Here is a 24,419-nt window from a genome sequence, read left to right on the forward strand (position 1 = left end):
GTGAAAAGGCCACAGTGATGTCCTCAATTGTGTTGTTGTTGTTGCTCAAAAATCCAAATATATAAATATCACAAAAGACAATTTTTAAAAGCAGAAAATCAAGACGTTTGTGTTTTAAGAATTGCACTTAAAATAAATAATCAAAATAGTTGCAGATGGATCTTCTGTCTATTAACTTATCGGTTACTTACTTACTACTACTATTAATAATTTAAGTTCTACCTGTCATAAATGATAAGTTGCACATTTGAGCCATACACGGCTGGTGAACAAAGACACCATGGATCAAAAACATTTCTAATGGCTACACTTTTAATATTTGATTAACTGGAAACATGTACTGTACAGTATGCCCTCAGTGCAAGTGAAGAACATTAAATGCATCCGGCAGGCCCTGACTTGGACTTGTTAAAAAAGAAAATTGTAATGTTGAAAATAGATTACATTAAACATCCAATAAGTTACAAGTCCATTAAGGATCTAAGTTGGGAAGGGAAAGCAGGACCATCAACAGAAAATTCTAAATAATAAACCACAAAAGAACATGTACATGATTTAACTAAAGTGCATTATGGAATTTAGTCAGCAGCACTGTGATACATTCACAAAATAAATACACACTTTCAAAGAAATAAATTATGGCAAAACAGTTTGAACAGATGTTCTCAGTGAACAGTTTGTATGTAAGTTTATAACTGTAAGCTCACAATAGTCAACAGAGTAGACCATTTAGCTTCCCAATGTTGTGAAATTACATTATTTTTCAGGCAATAAATAGTTCCTCCGATGATCTACTCATGCTTACGACTGGTTAGACATGACGGCATATGGCTTTCTTTTGAAGTCAACAATTTTACAGAGGCCTACAGATTTCCCAAATAAATATGGACAGAAGATGTTATTATGATAGTTCACGAAACTTCAGGAAGTATAAGATTTAAAATACAAACACAGCAAAATATTATCATACTGTACAAGCACAACCCCATGGTTGTAATATGAAGCGACTGAGTCAGCCATTGGCAGAGTCTGTCAGATCCCAGTCTAGTGTCTTAGTGCAGCACCAAAAAGCTCTACGGAGTCTCTTAGTCACGGCACAGCGTCCTTCACGGCTCCTTTGTTGAAACAGACCGTGCTCGCCTCCGCTTCTTGTCGCTCTCTCTTCGTCGGCCTAGCCTCACCTTTTTTTTCCTCTTGGTGGCCACTTTAAGTGGCTGGTCCTTATAAGCCAGAGCCTTGTTGGTCTCCTGGGGCAGGTTAGGGCCGTCTCTGTCCAGCTTGAACCTCTCAGGGAGGTTCTTGGTGGCCCCTGAGGGCTTCTCGTGCAGAGCGTTCCCACTGAAGGTCTGGCTCTGGGTTTTGCTCTGCTCAGGTGGAGCTCGCTCATCGGCGGTGTGCACCTCTTCCAGCAGCTCCTGCAGCCACATGCGGCGCTTAAACTCCTGCAAGGAGCGACCCTTGTCATGCATCAGCTGGGCGTGGCTCACTGACCTCCTCCTTAAAGCATGACATTGGACAGACAGTCAGATCAATGAAAGTTGAGAGTTTAATTAATTAGTTTATTTTCCTGCACCATGCAAGTTCACCTTTCTCTGACTGCAAAACATATTTTCTTGGCTTTTCCAGATTTATTTAAAATTCCTTATTGATGAGTTTGTGAGCATTAACAAAAAGTTACAGTTTGCTTTTTTTTGGTTCTTTTCATGGTTCACCACAGCTGACATGTGAGGCAAGGCACCAGTAAACCTCAGTGCAGTAGGTGGCAGCATAAACAAGTTTGTGAGAACCATCTCAAATCTGAGCTCTAGACCTCAAAGAGCCAGAGTTAAAACAGAGAAAACCCCCATTACCATAATGGAATCTAAGTAATCAAATGAAGTTGTGTTTACTTCATCCAAAAGACAATAATCTTTCAAAACATGGCATTAAAATAAAAATCATATTGCATAACATTGAATTACTTTTCTTTGGTTATCTAAATGCATATCATTTACTCACGTTCTGCTACTAAGTGCATCAACTGGTCTCCCATCAAGAGTCACCGGGGAGCACAGCAAGAACACAGCCAGACTCCACTGATGAAGTATGACTATAGAGCACATCCTTAAGCTTAAGATCTGAAGAACAGAAGAAATATTACATCAGTCACCTCAATGAGGAAAGTTGAACTTAGTTTTATGAACTAAACTGTTTGTCTACTATGCAAAAGATTGTCAGTAGCAGTGTAGGCAGCTGAAAATGACATCGTTCTTGACTACGTGAGATTTCCCAGGGAGCATTACTTGTGCCAATAAAAAGTGTATTAAAGTAGAGAAGAAACCTTAGACTTACATGGTGTGGATCCTTACAGTAAAAATCCACAAAGTGTTCAGGCTGCAAGCTCTTAAGAGATTATCTTGTAAAGAAAAAAAGTTATTCGGCAAAACACATTTTGGCCAGATAAAAGCGTGTGTCCAGATCCATTGGTGTGAAGGCAGCCTGGGGAAATCCCCCGTCACTCTGCTCCATTCATTTGCCTCCCAACAGTGTGTTTCAAGCTATGTATTTCTCCCCAGCGTCCCAATTGAAAGAGGGATAAGATAGAAAGAGCCGCAGCAGCAGCCCATCAGCTGCAGAGCTGCCACTCCACCCAGTGTTGCAGTAATCTCATGAAAAGTAAGCGTGAAGCATCTTCTCTGGTGGCCGCAGCCGGAGAGCAGAGCTGAGAGGCTTTTTACAGTCCAGCACTGTGTGAGGCTGTCCGAGAGAGGCACAGTGAGAAAGTCAAACTCCTCTTTGGGTGAAGATGCAGGCACTACCTTAGACCCTTCCCAATAAGTGCAGTCCTAACACCCTCCCCTCCCTCCCCTCTCTACCTCCCCCCAGCCCTTCACACACACCTGCTGTGACAAGTAGGAGGCGCCCGCACAACGTCTAAACCGCCACACAACAAAGAGTATACTTAACACAACACGTTTTTTAATCAATTCCAAATGATTTCAGCTGCAGTTTTTTAAATGAAGTCCCCTAATTCTTTCATTATATGTAGGTCAGAAATGACAGGTGTACACCAATGGAGGTAATCCTGTGTTACCAAGCAGAGTGTATAAGGGGAGGGGCAGGGTTACTCCAAAGTAAACAGCCAGGCCTAACCACTTTCCCAGGGGAGAATGACCATAACCTCAGAGAAACCCAACCCACAGCCTCTCACTGCAGACCATTCAATTCACCTCCACTCTGCCTCAGCAAACCAGCTCACCACCAAATGGTTACAGTGGGCATTGAGGTATCTCTCATATCCAGCTAATAAGGAAAGTGGAGAGCTTTGCATTGAGGCAGCCATATACAATCCACGGTCCACTGCTAATGCGATGAAACCAGTCTAAAGCATCCAGCCACATTCGTCATGTTTGTGAAAACGTAATGAGGTCAGTAGTTTGACGTAAGAGTTAGCTTTGTCTAAAAGTGACTTTATGTTTAGTACCACAATGATTGACAGCACTACATGCTGAAGTGCAGTAATAGATGCACAGGAGGATTTCTTTTGAATGCACTACAGTTGAAAAGGCCTTTTTAAGAGGGAGAATGTAAGTCTTGGCATTGAAGGGAGCACTCAAATTATTACAATTAATCTTGGGGGCAATTTTTTATTTCTTTAACCATTTTTAATCTCTTTAACAAAAGTCATGGGAATCTGTTCAATAGTCATCACGATACCCTTAAACTTGAACATCATGTTGGTGACAGATGAGAAGTCTGATAAAAGAGGATACCGAAAATGAAGGATTCATCCTCTTGGGAACATGACTGTCTGTACAAAATGTCACGAAGTTCTGCACAATACATGGTACCATCCAATGTAGGTCCCAAGCGAGCTGAGGTGATCGGTAAATCGTGACGTCAAAACACTGCAGGATTTGAAAACAACTGATAATAGGGAAGTATCACTTGTCATCAACAATTCAAAACTAAATTCAGATCACTCCAGCTAACAAATATTGGGTATTCTCAGCATTTTTTTTTTTTGTTGAAATAATAACTTCTCAGTTTGTTTGTTTATTTATTTAATATTGTTTACATTACTTTTTTTTTATTTTTTCCTTCTTATTTATTTTCATCGTTATGTGGTTTAATTATTATTTCAGCCCTGGAAATTGCCTTGTAATATTTGCATTGGTGTATATGAGTGCATTTGTGCACTTATACACCTGAACACCTGAACATATGTTATGTATATTCTGTGTATGTGTGAACATATGAATGTAAAAAAAGTCACTTGAAAATAATTGTTCACAATGTTTATATGCATATATGGGAGGCTGTGGCTCAGTGGGTAGTGTGCTGGACTTCGAATCACAGGGTAGCAAGTTCGAGTCCCACTGCAGTCAGCATGTCGTTGTGTCCCTGGGCAAGACACTTCACCCCAAACTGCTCCTGTGGGGATTGTCCACAGTACTGAATGTATGTAAAGTCGCTTTGGATAAAAGCGTCTAACAAATGACAAGTAATATATTATTATTATTATTTATTTGCCAAGTACATTGTGTACATATATATATGTTTTATATATAGTATTTTCCTTTTCAAAAAAGATAGTCAACTGCTATTGACATCTAGTTTTCTTATATATACGCATTTTTTGTTCTTGCCCTAACTTTTTTTTTTCCCATTTTCTTTATTTCTTTGTACTCCTTAATTTCTATATGTTTTTGACGCAATAATGCCAATGTTATATTAGGATGATTCACGGGAGGGCTACTTCCCATAAGCTATGCTTCAGCCCTCCCACTTCTACTAATTTTGTTTATCTTTGTGTGTATGATTGATACTTTTTTCTTTTTTGGATGAATTAGTAGAAAAAGGTACTATCTCCAGTGGGAACCAAGCGCAAGGCGAGTTGAGTTGAGTAAGGCCACACCGGGCAGTGGAAACGCTTTGATCTTACACAATGTCATTGAGCTGAGGACCGTAAACTCTGCATGTTACTTGACTTCTGATCTTGAATTTCACAGTGGGCTAATTAGTTTCGCAAAATTCTTGTTTGGTACAATAAGAACATGGTGTTCTTGAGTTTATTGAAAGTGATCTCTCCGTAAAATGTTATTAGACTCAAATGAAAGATAAGAACATGAACATAGTTGTACAGCTATGTCTGTAAGAGTCCCTCGGTTAAAGTTAGTTTTGTTCTGGCAGCAGATTCTTCTCTGATTTATTTCTTGGTCATGACCCATTTGTTGAAGAACAATAGTACAGCCTGTGCGAACACATTAAGGACATTTATAAGGACATTCTATCTCTGTGCAAACTACCAATGTTCTCGTTTATTATACTCAACATCATTTTGTTGGCCTTGTTAGTGGTGTGGACTCAGACTGCAAGGAATCTGGGTGTGATCCTAGATAACAACCTGTCCTTCACTGCAAACATCGCTGCTACAACTAAGCTACTGCTGCAGATACACGCTTTACAACATCAGGAGGATACGTCCCCAGCTGACCCAGAAAGCGACGCAGGTTCTGGTCCAGGCTCTCGTCATCTCACGCCTAGACTACTGCAACTCCCTCCTGGCTGGTCTACCTGCATGTGCCATCCGACCTCTGCAGCTCATCCAGAATGCAGCTGCTCGTCTGGTCTTCAACCTTCCTAAATTCTCCCACACCACTCCGCTCCTCCGCTCCCTTCACTTGCTTCCGGTAACTGCTAGAATCCACTTCAAGACAATGGTACTTGCGTACCATGCTGCGAATGGATCTGGCCCTTCCTACATCCAGGACATGGTTAAACCGTACACCCCAGCACGTGCACTCCGCTCTGCATCAACCAAACTGCTCGCTGCACCCTCGCTGCGAGGGGGACCCAAGTTCCCATCAGCAAAAACACGTGGGTTTGCTATCCTGGCTCCAAGATGGTGGAATGAGCTCCCCATTGACATCAGGACAGCAGATAGCTTACACACCTTCCGGCGCAGACTGAAAACTCATCTCTTTCGACTCCACTTCGAGCGATAGAACTATTAACAAAGCACTTATATACTAATAAAGGACTGGCTTATCTAAAGCCAGTTGAGTAGCACTTGAAATGTTTTTGCTCTATAAAACCTGATGTACTTATATGATTCTGTTTTCTTGAAGTTTGTATTTTGTTGGTCGAACGCACTTATTGTAAGTCGCTTTGGATAAAAGCGTCAGCTAAATGCAATGTAATGTAATGTAATGTGTGGCTTGTTGATAGCAGACCGGTCCTGTCCCCCTCTTTGGATCAAACTCAAAATATCTTAAGTATTTGATGAATTGCCATGAAAATGTGTACAGACGTTCATTGTCCCCAGCAGTTAAACCCTACTGATTCGTTGATCGACCCGATTTGTTTTAATTGTGCTGCAAGCAGGCTAACATATTGACTTTGATCAATATCACAAATAATTGATGATTTTCATTTCTTACACACATTCGTGGTCCCTATAGGATGAATCCTAATAACTTTTAAGATCCCTTTTCTTGTTACGTTTACTTATCCACGAAAAATGTGGTAAAAAATATCCCTGATGCTAAGACGATGTACCACTACAAAGTTGACTCCCACCACACATGTCTTATACTTTAGTTACAAACCTAAGAGCATTACCTTTAGCCTCAACTTGACTTTGTTTATAGCTTTAACTGTAAATGTTGCTTGGTAACAGACTAAACTAAGATGGTGAAGATTGTTAACATTAAAGATTCTATAAACACAATTCAGAACATGAACCGTGGCGTTGTTGCAAAGTATAATTAACTATTTTCGTTGTACGTCTTCCCTACACTACAACACTTACTACAGTATGTTAACCTACATACAATATAAATACACTGCAATTTGGCTGTTTTTAGGGATCCATAGTTAAAATCGTTTGTGAGGTGACTAAAATGAATACAGTCCATTCAAAAATCCTGAGTCATTCATGTGGTCTCTGCACCTACTTGCACTGTTTTACTGGATGGAATAACTTGCATTTCTCCGCATGAATAAGACTCATAAATTATTTCTGTGTGCAGTGATGATTAGTAGAATCACTTCAGGCTAGACTGTAGACCAGTCGGTGGTAAATTACTTAATAGAGGGCTCAGTATTTTACAAGCAGTCATCATTCAATTCACCAAGAGGTCCAGAAGGGGTTTGGGGCTGGGACAAATATATGGCAGACCCCCCCTGCTGTCTCCAAAACGCAGCTTTATTCTGTTTCCAGCTAGTCTGCCTCAAACTTCCAACACTTTAACGTTCGGTAGGGAAAAAAATACCTCATTTAATTCCATTCTGCAAAGACTTTACCTGCAAAAAAATATGAAAAAAATCCCATTTCCTGGCAGGCGGCAGCGTAGGGAACGGGAGCCAGGAAAGCTGCTTTTGATTCATGCTAAATTGCACTCTCAACACAGAACAGTATTCCTGTTCGTTTTTCATCCTTTTCACACTGCACCTACTTCAAATTCACACACAAAAAACATATACACACACACACTATCCTGTTCCAAGCATCCAGCTCACACACACTTTGCAGCCAGAGAAACACCCCTCATTTCATGTATTAACTCAGAGTTCAGCTTCTATTTTTGGATGTGTTGTACCCATTGCCTATTATTGGCCCACCCTATTATGTCATCAATCCTGGCGTCAGTTGCTGCAACAGTTTCTGCTTTTGTTTTGGAGTTACGTTCAGAGTCACCCTTTGCATTAATCAGTGTTAATTCCCACGCAAATCACACTTCGAGCTGTCGGCATTCTCTATATTTGATTACTGTTTTACAGCACCACTCTCCTTTAACTCTGAACACTATCCCTGCTTTAGGTTCAACTAAGTAAGTAATTCAGTCCCGTTCCTGTTCAACATTCAAATAAAAGCGTAGATATAACACTTTAACGTTATACTGTTACCATATATTTAGCCTCAAAGAACAGAATCCGGGGTTTTACAGCGTGTTTGATAAAGGTCCCATTATGATGCAGACATGGCTTTAATCGCTTGGCCGTTTGCTCACATGAGAACTTCAGGTTTTCTTTCCTGGAAAACCTCCTTTGAAAAATGACTTTTGCAGATTTACTTTCCCTCGTAATGGTTTTTTAACGGTGAGTTTCTGTACAGGCCGTTTCGCTCATTTTGTTTGAGGCATACTTTGTCGTATTGCGGGAAGAGTTTTTGTCTAATCATTCACACCTCCCAATCATAACTGTCATCCCAGGAATGCTCTTTATTCCTCCTGACCTTCCGCTTCAGCTATTTTCAACAGCTCTGGCACTGTGGTATTAATGAAAGTTGATGCACCCGGTTTTCTTTTCAGTTGGTGGTTTATTGGTGCTTAAAATATGGCCCTCCAAATCTGGACGCTCTACAAGGACATGAAAGCTGCAGTTAGAGAAAGGATGAGATGTGGTTTAAAACTTCTCAAAAGGCTAGTTAGCATATCTTTGTTCAGATTTTTTGGCCCAACAACATATTTTCCTTTTACTAATATAACTGTTCTGGAACAAATGCAAATACATAAATGGTAAGCAAGACATAAATTATTATTTCACGGTTGTATTGTAACTGGTATTTACAACTTACAGCATATACTATTACAAAACATTCCATGATTGTACTGTGGTTGGTTACAAATCCAAATAAATGTAGCATCAAGAAATATGTATTGAAGGAGTTTTTACCTCCATCAAACAATGGATGTGTTAGCCATAGCTGTTATTGAATAAATAGTGATTTAGGATTAAGGGCTATGTGTAGCCTAACTATTGTTTTCAACAATTAACTTGTGATTTTGTTTTTAAAAGTCTTCAGATTGCATGATTTGTCTGAACAACAGTTTAACATCAAAAGTGTTTAGCTGACTTTAATATATGTGAAATAACTGCAGTTAATCATCACATTTGTCCAGTTGGCTCTATAAAGAATTCAAATGAATCATTGATCATTCATACATTTAATATGTCAATAAATGGTCTCTAAATATATATTATTTTTGACTGGGCTTCTCAACTAACCAATGTATTGTTCTCACTTTCTTGTGTTTGAATAATTCATACAGAATCTGGATTCCACTGACACTGCTGATGTAGCTCAGAGCTGGTGAAGGAACATATTTCTTATTTGAAACTATTTAAATATTTAGATGTCTGAGTTTATTTAGCTTTGAAACACTATTGCTGCTCTCTTGGCCAGGGCTTCCTAGGAAAAGAGATGTTCCAATCTAAATAGGACTTTGAACTAGGGCTGCTCGATTATGGCAAAAATCATAATCTCGATTATTTGGGTCAATAATTGATATCACGATTATTAAAAACGATTATCCATTTACTTTGAAAACATCCATTTATTGAAAAAAAGAAATGTGAACAGTATGTTTGTAACAGTTGATTACCCTGAACTTTAAGTATAATTCAACTGAAAAAACAATTTAAATAAATAATCGTTTTATTTAGATTATGTTGTTTTTATAATCGTTGCATGCCAAAATCGTAATTGCGATTAAAATTCGATTAATTGAGCAGCGTACCTTTTTAACATAACATTTTACATATTCACATCCATTGTATTGCACTCATTGAGATTTATGGGTTATGAGTCAATGTTTAAAACAGCAAAAGCAGACTTTTAGGTTTTGGGCCACAAAGCACAATGGGCAGTTTAGTCAGGATGTAGGAGAAGGGTCACTTCGCCACACTTTAAGAGCCATACATCCCGAACATTACCTTTTTCCTGCTCAGGCTTACCCAAACATGCCCTCCTCCGTCACGCATTTATCTGAAAGGAGCTGCAAGATTTGTCTGCTTCTGTTTCTGCTGCTTGATATATGATAATCCTCCTCAGGTAGCACATATTTCTTATTTTCAACTAGATTCTTTTTAACGTTAACCATAAATGTCAAGCTCATGGAGACAGTGTGTCGGGAGGTCCAACTTGGACAAAAGCACTGTGTCCAGCGCAGTCTACAGCACAGGTATATTAAATCATTATTTTTCAGACAGGAAATATCTGCCACTGGACATTTTGCCTGTAAAATGTATTTCTAAGATGAAATGATTCCTGCCTGGCACAGCTCTACTCTCATCTGAACTGGAGCTGTTTTTACTCATCTATTTAACGTTAGAGCTTCTTAGTGGAAACCATGTTGTTCATCTTATGATTGAACCATGTGTTTGATCATGCCAAAGATGTGATTCAGTGTGATGAAAAACAAGTCCAGAGTTTTTGACCTGGCCTTATGGCTTACCCACCACATTAGCATTTCTCTCCTGGCAGATGTTGGTGGTGGGGTGTCTGACTGCGGCTGGCCTCTCTCTGCAGTGGCCCTATGCTTCAGGCTCTGGGGATGGGAGAGGGGGCTTCTTACTCCTTACTCTCCCCCCAAACCTAAACCACAAGCTGCCCCATGTCTGATGCCCCCCTCTCTCGTTCCTGACCTCAGAGGCAGACCCCAGGCCAGCTGGACTCAGCCTGAAACCCCACACAGTCACCACACAGCCGCCACCAATGGCCACCACCCTCCTGCCCCTGACCTATCACCCAAAACATTACCATAAACTTCTGCCTGGCTGCCAAGCAACACACACAGCAGAGCGCACAGTCCATGTAAAGATAGCTCTGTCTGAGGGCAGAAAGTGGAGCTGGTGGAGAGGGGCAAGCGCTCTCGGTTATAATGGCATTTTACACGCAACATAAAACCCACTTTGGTGTTTTATGTTTTGTGGCTTGTGGTGATGCCTGTGGAACAGACTCCCGCCCGCTGCAAAGACTACTGTGCAGTATTTGAGGCTGATGAAAAATTTGTCCGCCAGTGTGTAAACCGCTTTTGAAACATGCCACAAGTCTGCATGCCACACGTCTTTCACACGCTTGACAAATCGTGCCGTTTCGCGTTGCCTTAGCCCGGGCGAAAATTGAAGAATCAATAGAGGTCTGATTGAGAAGACCACACACACATGGTGTTACGGTAATGACGGCCTGAGTCTGTTTGTTTGCATAAGTGAAGAGCAGGCTCAAATCGTTAATGAGTGCTTTGCGTCCAGCGTGCAACCACAGCTAAGCCAGTGGGTCAACAAGGTTGGCCAGACTAACCACTGTGTGTGAGCGTATGTGTGTGTGTGTGTGTGTGTGTGTATGAGAGAGAGAGAAAGAGAGAGAGACACACGATGTGTACATGTCTCTGCATGTCCTTGAAAAGTATAAGAAAAGTTTACGTGCAGAATTATCAGTATTATCAGAATGGGTCAGACTCCCCTTTTTTCCTTTGCGTGTGTTAACTTGCTCTTACATCATGTTTAAGCACTCTGTAATGTTTCTATATTTAACATCATTCTATATTTACTTGTGCTCTGACACACAGATACAGTTTTGTTTTCGCAGTGAGCCATTTCAGTGAATATTTAAACAGTGAAAAAAAGGCTTCACCTGAAATTTCCAAATCGCTATAATGCACGGTGTGAGCCAAGTGCACTTCACCGACTCAAAGCTGATCCATTTACTGTAAATGAGCTTGTCTCTGTTGGTTTCCTGACCAATTACTGTACAGTGAACTTAGGTCCCGTATTTATTTATCCATATGTTATTTTAAATGGACTGCACTCAATGTAGAGTCCTTGTTGAGCGGTCTTGTCCTCCCTGCCTGCCCTGGGACGTACTCGCAGTGTTGGCAGACAGACACGGATGCTGAAGGCGGCCCCTGGACAGCTTTATTCCACGCCGAGCGGGGCCACCCGCCTCGCGCTCACCAGGGCACAGGGACTGGCACGCCATTCCCTCAGTTTTTACCTCTCAATTTTCTGCTTCTCCAAGAGAACTGGAGAACACTGTGCAATGTGTAAAGCTGTGTCACCATGAAAGGATATCAAGGCCAACCAGAGAACTTAGTAGAAATCACTATTAAGTAAAAAGAGCTTTAAAAACTGTATGAGGGCGCACGCCGAAATGAAGAGGGCGCAGCGCCCCTGTAACCCTGTTTAGACAAAACCCTGCAGCATGAGTTAAGATCACTTAATTTATAGGCTGAAAAGCAGACATTATATTTATTAGAGGTTAAATATGTTTTAGCCTCCTCATTTAAAGGTGGGGTAGGTAATTTTGGAGAAACCAGCTCGAGTGCGCTATCATTTGAAAATACACAGCCGGAAAAAATCTGCCACTTCCTTACAGAGCCCCTCGTCCAACACACACGAACGCGCACATGACCAATGAGGGCACGAGATAAGTTTGTGCACAGATGGAAGGCTGACAGGCAGGTAGGCCATCCAGTTACTTTAGCCGGGCCGGCTCAGATGATTGGTCGTGCTTTTTACAGCGCCACGGCTTCCACAGATTAAACATTTTTATGGATTTTTTGTCAAAGCACTTAAGATATTCATTGCTATCGGGATGTTAAGAGCATTCCATGGAATATAACAAAAAGTGTATCTCGAGCCGGTTTCTCAAACTTACCTACCCCACCTTTAAGCTGACATAATGAGTTGATTAATAGATAAGCTGATACACAGAAAAGTCAATATAAACAGTCATTTGAATGTAGTGATTTGTTTAAATCATTTTTCAGGGAAATATTGTTCTCGTTCCAGTCTTTCTGATTGGATGATTGGATGCTCTTCTTTGTCTTACAGTATATGATACAGAACTGATTTTCCCATCAGTCTTGGGCTTGTTGGGCATATAGGGAAACAATGTGAACTATTTACTGAACAGAAGACTAATCAAAGATATACTTAGATTATTAATTATGATATTTATAATATGTTGTTAGTTTCAGCTTGAATAAAGGCGTTGTGTATGTGACATAAAACATGTTTTTCTTATAGGTGACTCCTGAAGACAAGAATATAAATAAGTAGAAACTGGTTAATGAAGCCGCAAATGGGATATACAAGGAGAAATACAGCACAAATTCACTTTTTATGGCTGTAGCAAAACAAGTTTCATAGGGAGCCACTTCATTGTTAGACTCTCTGGTGCCAAACAGAGAAGGGATAGGTCATGTCTGATGAGTTATTATGAATTGCTATGGTTCAGTGTGTGGTCTCGTTTAGCAACGAGTCTTTGTAAAAGGAACTGGTAATTCTGCAATATTCACAGATATTTATTAAAGATGTGTTCAAGTTGTTTTTTAAAGCTCAATTAGTCATATGTGGTGAAAAGTGACATCATGCTTTTTTACAGGATGCCACATCTTTCAGATTCCAGCAAACACAGACAGACAGACTTTTATAGTTGGGTGAGACAGAATAAATGTGAGACGCAATAAAAAAAGAGACCCAATCAGAGAGGATACTGTCCATGGATTCATTATGTATGTCTCTTCAGGTCTACACTAGTAATCAACAGACTCTGTGAACAAGCGTTTTCCTTTGGATACTAAAAGTTATATCTGAATATAAATGCAGTAACATATCTAGAAACAAGACACAAATATTAAGTCATAACTAATCAAAATCAGAATGCTAAAATCATGACAGAAAACTCAATATACGTATACAAAACCGAACCATTTTAACGGTGAGATATAACTGGTCAGGCCCAAGAACAAGTACAGTAAATGCACACATTTAGGTCTAATGCCACGTTCTGTCGGTGGCTGAGAAAAGTCGAGTTTGTGATTAATTTAGGACTTAGTAATACAACAGAGGCCACAGAGTCACACTTTTTGATTGGTCCTTTTAAAATTGACATTATGTTCTCTTTAAATCTTTACGAGCCAGTCTTTAGAGGTGTTCTGGTCTGGCGTTGAGCTTTTAGTTAATAAAAGTAGTTCTGTTATTCTATATTTTTCAGAATGGGTTCACGCAGAGAAAAAATATACCCACCCTCTGAGCAAAAAACTTTAAAATAACTTTTTCTTTCATAAATTGAAAACACGTGCTGGGCTTGAATGATGTAAATGTTCAAAAGTGTTAATTCACTAATGAACAGTGAGTCCATTAGACATTCGATTACATACTCCGGGCAGCAGATAAATCAACACCGAGTGTAATTCAAACATGGACTCTGGCCAGGCGGCTTGTTTTCTGTCCGACTGTGGTTTTCCAACAGTCTAAATCCATGAAGCGGATTTGCTCACAACAGCCAACATATTTCTTCAATCTGCAACCCCTTGTAAAGTAAAGGAAGGAAGGCAGCGCTCACAACTGTTGGTTTTGTGCTGCCCACGCTCTCAAAACCTTGTAACATAAGGCCGTGCTTTCATTGCTCGCTCCACTGCATGAGTAAAAGGGAATTAGCTTTTTAAAGTTTGTTTTGTAAGAGTTGTAAATAAAGTGGCCCTGATTCAAACTAAGATCCCCTTTCTCTCCGATGGGGTATGGCTTATGTGGGTGGCTTTTGGAAACACTGAGGCATGCTCAATATGTTTATATTACACTGTCCCCAGGGAGCGTTGAGCTTTGTGGTGCAGATGGATTACAGGGGGAAAAGAGCTGTTGTAGACCTTTTTAAAGTTCAGTGTTAATGGTGGGAGTGAAGTGGCTGTGTAGGTGTGATGTGTTCCTTTCACAGGTCGCTGGTATTTATGTTCACGACGATGAAGGGTCAGGGGGATTCCCACACCAGCCTAAATGATGGTTGTAGTTGAACTTATCACATGACATAATTGTATGGAAAAGGAGTCCTGATTTGCAGTTCAGCGTACCTTTACAGAACCTTTTTGCATGTTTTTGATCGTTTTTGGGGGTTTTGGCTCACAACTACGAGTTAGAAAAAAACCTCTTATCTTTGCTATAAATATCCCGATACCACTAGCAGCTCTAAAGATAAGTTATTTCCTCTGCTAAGGTGAAGTTTTCAGTTTGGTTTGTCTGTTTGTCAGCTGGATAATGGAAGAGCCCATTTTTCACGACACTTGTTGGAAGTGTGTAACATGGGCCAAGAAAGATCCTCATTTAATATTGGAGCTGACCCAAATCAGAGAGGCAGATCGGAATCATAAAACCGCAATATGTTTTACTTATTAAAGCAGCCTTTGCAAAGGTCTGCGCTCTTTGGGGGCCGTTCCACACTTGTTTACTTGTCTGTTGTTCAGGATTACGGAAAAACAACTGGCCTCATTTGCATGGAACTTGTTTGAAAGGTGAAACGAGGCGAAAACCCATACATTTTGGAGGGGATAACATGGCAGATTCATGCATATGTTTTTTTACTTGGAAACAGCCTTGAAAGAGGTCTGCGCTTTCCAAGTGCCCCTCTACTAACACTTAACACTTGTAAAACATATTTGTTTGCTGTCTGGCTTAAAGCCACCAGAATAACAACCGAGAATTTAATATTTAAATGAGTTAGCATTAGAGGTTCTGGTTGTGGTATTCTTTGTATATTTGGGCAAATCCAATAAGCTGTTTCCCCATTACCACACAACTTAGCTATCTGTAGCTTCATACTGTACAGACTCACGTGAATGTGGCATCAGTATTCTTATATTGGTATTGTACAATATGAGAAGTTCTTGTCCCAATTGTTCCATCCAAAATAATTGTGATTCTTTATTTTATACCAATAATTATCAGTAAATGCTTAAAACTCTTAAATGACACTTGGAAAAAAAGGAATGACTTCATATTCTCTGAAATGTTAGAGGTCAGCTGTGACCGAGGTTGAGTCCACCAATTGGATCCAGGTGTTCTTGGGCAGGATACCGGACCCCAAATTGCTCCCAATGGCATGGCCAACAGTGTGTGAGTGTTTGAATGTTTATTTCTCCTGATGATGTAGCCATTGCCTCTCTATGAACGTATGTGAATGGGTGACATGACATGTGTTGTAAAAGCGCTTCAACGGGTTGTAGAAGACTAAAAAAAAGTTTTATAATTTGCAGTCTATTTATCATTTCCTTAAAAGGAGCTGGTGGAGAGACACCAAAACAGAGCTTAATAAAACGTGACTCCTAATGGATGCTAATATAGCTCCGCTGGACGTGTGTAAAACAATAAAAGATGTTGAAAGATGTATTCGAATACCTCCACAGATGTAGATTTCTGTTCCCAATCAGGACTTTTCGTGTAAGAGCACACCAGCTCTCTTCTACAGTAATGAACCACAGCGAGAGCAGTCCTGTGCTGTTTAGAAGTGTGTGTATGTGCGTGTGTGTGTGTGGGCGGGCATACCTGAGGTTGCTGAGCCTCGGCCTTCTCCTCAAAATTAATAAGGACTTCCTTCCTACCAGACAGAGTCAAACACCTGATCACTTACCAAGTATGACATGCCCACGCATCCCTCAGAGATGGCAGCCTTCAGCCGCTAATAAGGATCGGCCTGTGTTCTTTAGCTGCCCATCAATCAAAATGTTCACATGCCGGACATCCATACACAAATCATGTTTTCTCTTCGTGCTCCACCCCTAATGTGTGAGAGTGTGTTTATGTGTAAGCTTAGCGTTACATATCATGGGTGGCGACTATATCCAGGGAGACAGAGCAAGAAATAATCCCACTTATACACACACCACTTTAAAAAAAAGAAATACATATTTTTCTCCAATAGCAATAAAGTTTGGCTTCTTTTTAAAAGATGTTGAGCCAAGACACACCATGTGAAATGTGCATTTTCATGATGTGCATAACTTCTTATTTTTCCTCCAAATATCAGGTTTTTTAAATGTTTTTTTCTGTAATTGAATTAGAGTGCCTAGTCAAAACTGACTCAAAAACACATAATCAGTCCAGATGCTGTCAAAGTATCACCTGGCCAAAGCAACAGAACAGAAAATTGTCTTATTCACAGAGTTTAAGCTTGACACTATAATCAGTATTACTCTAAAGAGTCTCTCAAATATACAAGGATACGATTATCACTTTTCTCGAGATACTTGATTAGGAATATATGATATCTCAAATGTGTGGGCCAGACATGCTGGCTGTCATGAATCGGGTGTGTTCAGATTAGTGTTACATGGCTCATATTCGCTCGACATGCCACACAAGAACGTTATGTTTCAGCAATAAGAGCTACTTTAATCCATTTTTGCTCAGCAAAGCTAACGGGGAACAAGATCTCCTTCAAAGTAAATAAAAACCTACCATCCTTCACTCCTTCAGCCAGGGAGTTGAATCTCAACATAAACGATTGGCTCCGATATAGTTATTACAGACCTTTTTTTATTAATATTTTAGTGTCATCTGGTTTTCATGTTCTGAACACATCAGAAAAACATCAATAAATGCAGTTATTTAGTTTTATTTTTGTGATGTGATGAGAACATTTATGTTATGGTTGGACATATAAAGCATACAATTATTTGGCCTCCTAATGTCTCATTTTGATGTTGACGTAACTGTTGTTGCATAACAGAAAGGTGGTGTACATTTAGCCTCTTATTTTAAGGTAACAGTACATTAAGTTAACCATTGTACTAAGATTCCTTTTTTCTCTCTCCTGGTCATTGCTGTTACTAATGTTTGAGTTGTTGCTTAATATTCAGTTTTTCTTGTATTTATTTCACATACTTCTATTTTAAACACAAATCTACTGTTTTGTATTCTCTGTTTTTTTTTACCGTTAAAGAAAATGCTCTTTTATATAAGCAAGCAGCTGTGTGGCAAACGTGAAATTATCACATGAAAATGTAAAGGAGTACATCCCCCCATTTCCACCATTGGGGTTAGTGCAGCTCAGGAAGTAGAGCTCAGTTATAGTAAGGTGGGTGTTTTGAATCTGCATGGTCAAGGTCATTGAGACAAGATCAAAAATAGCTGTTTTGGACAAAGTTTATGAATAATTATGATAATTATATTGTAATATAATATAATGTAGACATACTTTATCTGACGTTTGGTTTGCAAAACTTCCTTACAATAAAACTGACCATCTTCTTCACCTATGTGCATTGAGCAATCAAATCCTACAGCAAAAGAGAAACTTTATTAACTTTCTCCAGCGAGGAACCTCCCTGTCCGGAGAGACCTGGGCATGTCGTCACTTTGGAAAGCATTACAGACGACAAATATGTCACATCATTTCTGAGGAATGAATTTAAAATCATTCCCTTAAGCTGCCTGAACTTTCCTTTTTGCCCCACAGGCTCGGTACATGCTCCTTTTACGTTCAATCTAAAACCACAAAACTCACTATCAAAGTATACCAAAACAAATCTTTTTTTCCATAATGCACTTTATTTTTGAATATCCCTCTGTGTGGGTTTTCCACGGTACAAGTATGAACAAATTCAGGCCCGGCTGTTGTACGGGGCTAAGGTCCTCAGCTCTGTTTGATTAGGGCTACACACAGGAGGTCCACTGCACGCTGTTTTCTTTACCTGGACCCATAACTCTTAAAAACACACAAACACTTGGGTTGTAAATGACCTGTTCATCACACAGTGACAGGAGAGGTGATTCTGGACTCTTGGTGGGCCAGGTGTGCAGATCAGGACAGCCCTGCCGTGCCAAGACCTGTTGGCATGGCGACGCGGGAACGTGGAAAGTTCTGGGATCTGTCGCTGCTGGCAGGCCCGAGCTCCTGAACGGGACTGGTGTTGGCTTTGCCTCCAGCTGTTTCTTTACAGACATGCTCAACGCCAGCAACAGCCGGGGGCCAAGATCAGCCCAGCGAGTCTGGCCACACACAGGCCACTCACACACACACACACACACACACACGCACATATACACGTGCACATACACCCCCACAGTTATACAAGCCTACACAAACAAACACACAAGCATTTTCTGAAATAAGCTTGTCTCTGCCAGAGCAACAAGATGCAACAGACCTTTTCACACATTTCATATTCCCCTATCATTATTATTTAATGTACTAGTTGTTTATCCATTCTTTAATAAGTCATATGTTTGTATTGCTAATAATCCTAATAATTATACTTGTTAGTGCCGCTGTCTTCCAGATTTGACATTCCTTTTTCTAAAATACATTTTATTATCGCATCTTTCTGCAGATTGTGTTTTTGATCTTCAATAGAATTTCATATTTTAGATTAAATATTCATTGTTATTGTATCAACTTTTTTTGTAGTTTAAACGCACCTCATAACTTGGTACTAAGTGCTTTTTAATCACAGTTCAACTGACGTACTTTTTCCTGTTTAGTTTGTTTTTTCTTGCTGTGGGGTGTTTGCTAGTAATCAGACTAAATTGACATTTATTTGCACTGAATCACTGAAATAATCTTGGCCAGCAATTCAAAGTTGTTGAACCAGCTGAACTGTGTGCTGCTGTGAAAATATAATTTTATCTATGATTACATAATACACAAAAAGCTTCTTTGTGTACAACTGCTTTAAAAAAGACCGACTATCATAAACACATTAGTAGCTTGGAATGATACATTTAAACAGCGTGCCAATCAGCTTGCCAACAGCACTGAAACCTTTCTTGGACAAACACTTTACAGGTGTTACTTTTTCCTGTGAAAAAATATACAAAACATACCCTTCCAGTTCTTAGCTAATTATAATGTGACAATGTAATACACAGTGCAGGAATGTTCCCGCTGTAGCTCAGTACTATCAATGGTGCTTGAAAGTTTTGATTGAGGAACCTTTGAAGGTGGTGTCAGTGAATAATCGCCCCGTTGAAACGGCCCCACCACAGAAAAATAAACTTGCCATCTTTTGTTTTCTTTGTGCGGTGGAAGGTTATTCATTGAGTAAAGAGAAATGGGGGAGAATTCTTTCATGGCTTTTGTTCGGTAATTCATTATGTTCAGGAACGGGAAAGTGGCTGCGGAAATTAAAATGTATTGAAATCTATTTCAGTGGTAAAGTTGGCCATGCTTCGCAGAGAGTCTGGCTCTTTTTTTACCTTGCACAGTGAGTTTTGGTCAATGAGGAGGTGAGCTGCTTTTGTGGCTTTCATTGGAGGGAGAACGTGTAGGTTTGTGGCCGGTAGAAACCTGCAGTTAGAGGAACTTGGAAAGTTATAGACTGACCATTCATGTTAAAAAATGAAAACATTGTGATCTTTATTCCTGTGGATAAGTGGCCAAATAATGTCCAGCAGGGCATCACATTGACTGCCAATTTGACTGGATCATGGAGTTTGACAGCACACAATGTGTCGATTAAAGGCATCAGTAATACAAAATGAATATTTGAGGGGAACAATGTGACTATAAATACTTTATAAAGGAATAAGATATTTTGTGTTTCACTATAGTGCCCATACTGCATTGCAGCTACAGTTTTTTGTTTTGTGTGAGTGACCCAAAATGCTTCTTACTTACGAGGCGCAGGATATTATCAACAGGAATCGTATCATATTGCATGAATTATCATCATGTCACTATTTTTTTGTTTAAACATTACCATTCTTGTCAATTGAGGTATATTGTGAAACCCCTAACTGCACCCTTAATTGTCAGTTCTGACACAAGGAATCTAGTCAATGTGGTTTTCGGTCAACCCAGAAACCGCCTTTTCTACAAGCCCTTAACTTAAACAGTATCGTCAACTCAAACTGCAGTTTTGAGAGTTATTCCTGCAAGTTGATTTACAACAACCTGTATGGTTGCATTAATGTCATTCACGCTTGTTACCATGTTCATGGAAACTTTTCTGTCCCTTTTTTTTCTGGCTCTGACATAGGAAGGTGACGTGGCCACTTTGAAACCCACCTGCAAAGCTTTTTTTGGCCCAGAGCCGTGGATCAACCAGACCTTCTTAGTTCTCTGAAAAAATGTAGACAGCTATTCAGAGGTCTGAAACCGCACTAATTTAGCAAGTTCTAATTTTGGTCAAATACTATGTACTTAAATTAGTTAACAAAAGGAAATGCCTAGCTAAATTGCGGTGACCTCTGCAGGTATTCCTAATGTACAATTACTTATTTCCCCCCATGTATTGTGTCACCAGCAGGTTTCAGGAAGTTTACATTAAAGCTCTGTCCAGCAGCTCCATAGCCTGCTGAGATGAAGTACGACCTGACTGACTGAAAGACTTCCTCTCCGCTGTCCCCCTCTCCGGGCAGCGAGTGGGTGGATATGGTTAGCAGCAGTCATAACAAGCATTTTTCAAAATGAGTTTCATCTGATGACAACCTCGGACATATTGAATACTCAACAGTGTTTTCCTGTCCAAGTCTCTGAAGATGTTGTCCAACAAAGACTTAGCTCTCCTGTATAGATGGAGGAAATAAATGTATATCTTTTTAGGAAATGGAGCAGACATCCAGGACAATAATGTCTTCAGCATCTTGCACACAGCTGGACATGCAAGGCTTCCTCTAGCTGCTACAGAAATGTTCTCTGAATTGACCTCGAGTCATTATGCTGTCACTTCAATTTCAATCTCCACAAGGTGTTATATGTCTTAATGCATGTGGTTACTAAACGTATTGCATTACCAGAGTGTGTCCATCAACTCGCAAAGCTTCTCCAATTAACTCATTTCCATTTACTGTCTACTGCTGATGTTGTTAGTAGCCGTACGTTTTTGCTTTTCATATCCGTGGTGACTGCCAGCACTTATCCAACCCACCCATCTGGTCTCATTTTGACACCCAAGGTTGCCATCTTGTAAGTAAAAAAAAAGTAAGAGCTATAGAGAGGTGACAACAGTTTTCCCTCCTAGCTTACCTCCCTGCACCACACTGAGTCTGACAAGCTGCTGAAAAATAGGACCGGGTCACATTTCAGCCTCTAAAGAATGTGCAGGGGCTGTGAGTAACCCTGTGGTCTGCGTCGGCATGTTTGGTCTGGCTCTTCATAATATCATGTAGTGTGCCATTGAGGGCCGAGGGCATGAACACCAAAGAGAAATGCCCAGGGCGTTCCTACTTTGGACCAAAATGCAGGCCAAATCCTAATAGTAGCACTGTAATCAGTCTTCCCTCTAATATTAGCACCATGGCTTTTTTCTCCGGGGTGGCGGTTGGTGTGATTGGCTCTGTGCATCCTGTGTGACCTTAAATTCAGTCCTGTGGCTTTATAAAGCACCTCTTGGCATAAACAGCATTGAGCACATTAATAAAGTTCAACATTTACCTGAAGATAATGATACCAATGATTTCAAAAAAATCCTTCATTTCAATTCTAAACCTCTTTAACAACAAAGTGGATTACTAAATTGATCCGTTATGCTTCTCGGCATGTCAGATGTATTAACTTTTGCCACATGGTTTTCTCATTGAAGTCAGGAACTCTCATGGAAATGGTTTCTCCTTTATCAGAACCAGAAGTCTTGGCGATGGTTGACTGAAGCAGGCAGAGTCCAGTTACACAGAAGAAAAAAAGCTCAGGTCCCAAAAGGACTGGACATGAACTTAAAGATAACTTGGTCAATGCACTTCAAATAATGGTTGATATTTAATATCACCCCCACTGGCATTTGTCGCACTACTCGCACTGCAGGGTTTCCTTCTACTATCGCACCTGTGCTGAATCTGCAGGAAATCTCAACCAAAAAGAGAGGAGTTTCTCAATTAAACCAGAAGCCGATATCTGGTCAATCAAGCCACCCAGTATGCGCTCTCACTGTGAATTAAAATTAAAATTGATATCCCCAGCAGGGCCAATATTTTTTGTTCTGCCACTAAATGTCGGCGATTTATCATTCAAACATCCCAGGGTTTTGTGTAGGTACTTTTGGACCTCAGGTTCAGTGGGTTTGATGCTCAGCCAGGTACAATATCGAATCCATGCCAAGAGTCCAAGCTGTGAACGCTTGTCTGAGAGTTACCGTAAATCCTTCTGCTCGCACCGCTAAGAAGCTCAGAAAGCCACAGCCCTGCTATTTGCCACCCCTGTGGTCCTTACAGGTAGCCACTGAGACTCCCCAAATCATGATCTGCGTGTATAGGGGAGCAAAGCAGGAACAGAGCTCAATGGATAAAGGACTACCTGTTGCCCCTTATTTTCCTCAGTGGATAAGGACTGGGCTGTCAGTTTTCCTCTGTGTTGATTAATAAGGCTCTTTATTGGATATGATACTGATGATTAATGGCATATTATCTTGAATGTGTTGCCCCTCTGATAAAAATATTGAGATTGCAGATATTTTCAGGTTAAACCTGATATCTGTGGCTGTTAATCCTTAAATGAATTGAATGTGATTTACACACAATATCTCACTTTAGAAAATAATATTTTATGATTGTTCTAATGTCTAATTTGTTTAATGTAATTTCATTCCATATTATTCATTGTCTTTGAATTTATAAAATCATGCAAAAAAAAAGCCCACAACATGCATACAACCTTTTTTAATTCTAACCATGGTAATTTAATTGTAATTTGTATTATATTTTCAACAATTTACTGATAAAGGTCAAATCATATCAATCACAGCCTCATGTGAACCATGGTTATTGAGATTATCCATCCTGATAGATTACACTTGCAAATCAACACGAATTAGCATAGTTCCAGTAAACATGATTATGTTCTCAATTTAGACATCTTTTTTCAGATGGAAAATGGTCCGTCAGAAGGTGAAGTCCAACACTGCCCCCACCAGGAGTTCCCAGCAGGGATCCGGGATCACACATCAAGGTCTGTCGCTGGCCCTCGACCCCTGCAGAGGCCTCTGTGACGGGGAGGAGCCCAGGTTGAGTGGGCCGGAGGAGACAACACACCATAGCTGTGTGCAACTGCACAGTGAGTCCTTTCGCCCGCTGCCATGCTGTAGCTGACCGCAGGATTGCAGTGTTTACTTAAGAGCCGGTGCATAAGAGAAAGACGGACCACCGGCAGTCACCACCCGCCGGGCCCTGGGCAGGACCTGGGGCTCATCTTTGTTGAAAATGGCTCTGGAACCTGCCACCTCCCACCGGGTTGGCCTATATTTAGCAACAAACTGAAAAAGCTCTTCATTCTTAAAAAGCTGTTTAGGTTTCCATTGAGTTGGGGGTTCAGAGGAGGACGGGTGGAGATGCTGTGGTCTGAGAGGTGCTTCTCTTTGCCCTGGACTCACCTGTACAACATATTTATGTTAACAACTTACCTAGGATGGACACGGGCCTTTTTTTTTCCAAGGAAAATGAATGTGGTATAATAAGAAAATGGATCCTGGGAAATCCAACAAGAGACACTGTTATCATTACAGCTAACCAACTGCGTATATATAAACACATGTGAGCACACTGCCTATGCACTCCCTTTCTTAGACTATTTAGTCTAGTTTGTTAAACCTGCTATGGTGCATATTTACGTTATGTTTACTCATGCAACAACTCTTAAGTCCAGACTCGCAACACAAACTGACAAAGTAAATATACTTTATATACTGCATATTGGGTGCAGGTTTATGAAAAAAGGATTAACATTGAAAATAAGTTACATGAAGCAAAACTATCCAATTTAGAAATGAATCATTAAATATAGCGAAATTGTCAATGATCCTACTTTCTTTTTACCATAACATAAGATTTCTGTCCTATTTCCCGGTGTCTGCTTTCTAGATTTGCGAAAACTCTTTTTTTTACTGGTCTGAATGTTAAATACTTGACTATTTTTCATAATTTGCTAAAGAAATCCTAATGAAAGTGGCAAT

The 24,419-nt window shown here is 40.1% G+C and overlaps 1 protein-coding gene across 1 annotated transcript; it reads right to left on the bottom strand.

Moving 5' to 3' along the window:
- Positions 1-390: 390 nt before the first annotated feature.
- On the bottom strand, positions 391-2,741 carry LOC117547846 (parathyroid hormone-related protein-like). Its single transcript, XM_034218726.1, has 3 exons — positions 2,332-2,741; positions 1,999-2,117; positions 391-1,497 (listed from the first exon to the last, which is right to left on the bottom strand). Exons 2-3 carry the CDS (start codon positions 2,100-2,102, stop codon positions 1,107-1,109), a joined length of 495 nt encoding a protein of 164 aa, XP_034074617.1. The 5' UTR covers positions 2,103-2,117; positions 2,332-2,741; the 3' UTR covers positions 391-1,106.
- Between the last annotated feature and the right edge of the window lie 21,678 nt (positions 2,742-24,419).

Source organism: Gymnodraco acuticeps, unplaced genomic scaffold, assembly GCF_902827175.1.
Source record: "Gymnodraco acuticeps unplaced genomic scaffold, fGymAcu1.1, whole genome shotgun sequence".
NCBI classification, from domain to species: domain Eukaryota; kingdom Metazoa; phylum Chordata; class Actinopteri; order Perciformes; family Bathydraconidae; genus Gymnodraco; species Gymnodraco acuticeps.

What these genes read in the sequence shown, in the direction of transcription:
- LOC117547846 (XM_034218726.1), bottom strand. Translation starts at nt 2,102, where the DNA reads ATGTGCTCTATAGTCATACTTCATCAGTGGAGTCTGGCTGTGTTCTTG. An exon ending in GATGCACTTAGTAGCAGAAC is followed by an intron (nt 1,498 to 1,998) that starts GTGAGTAAATGA and finishes TCATGCTTTAAG; the next exon opens with GAGGAGGTCAGTGAGCCACG.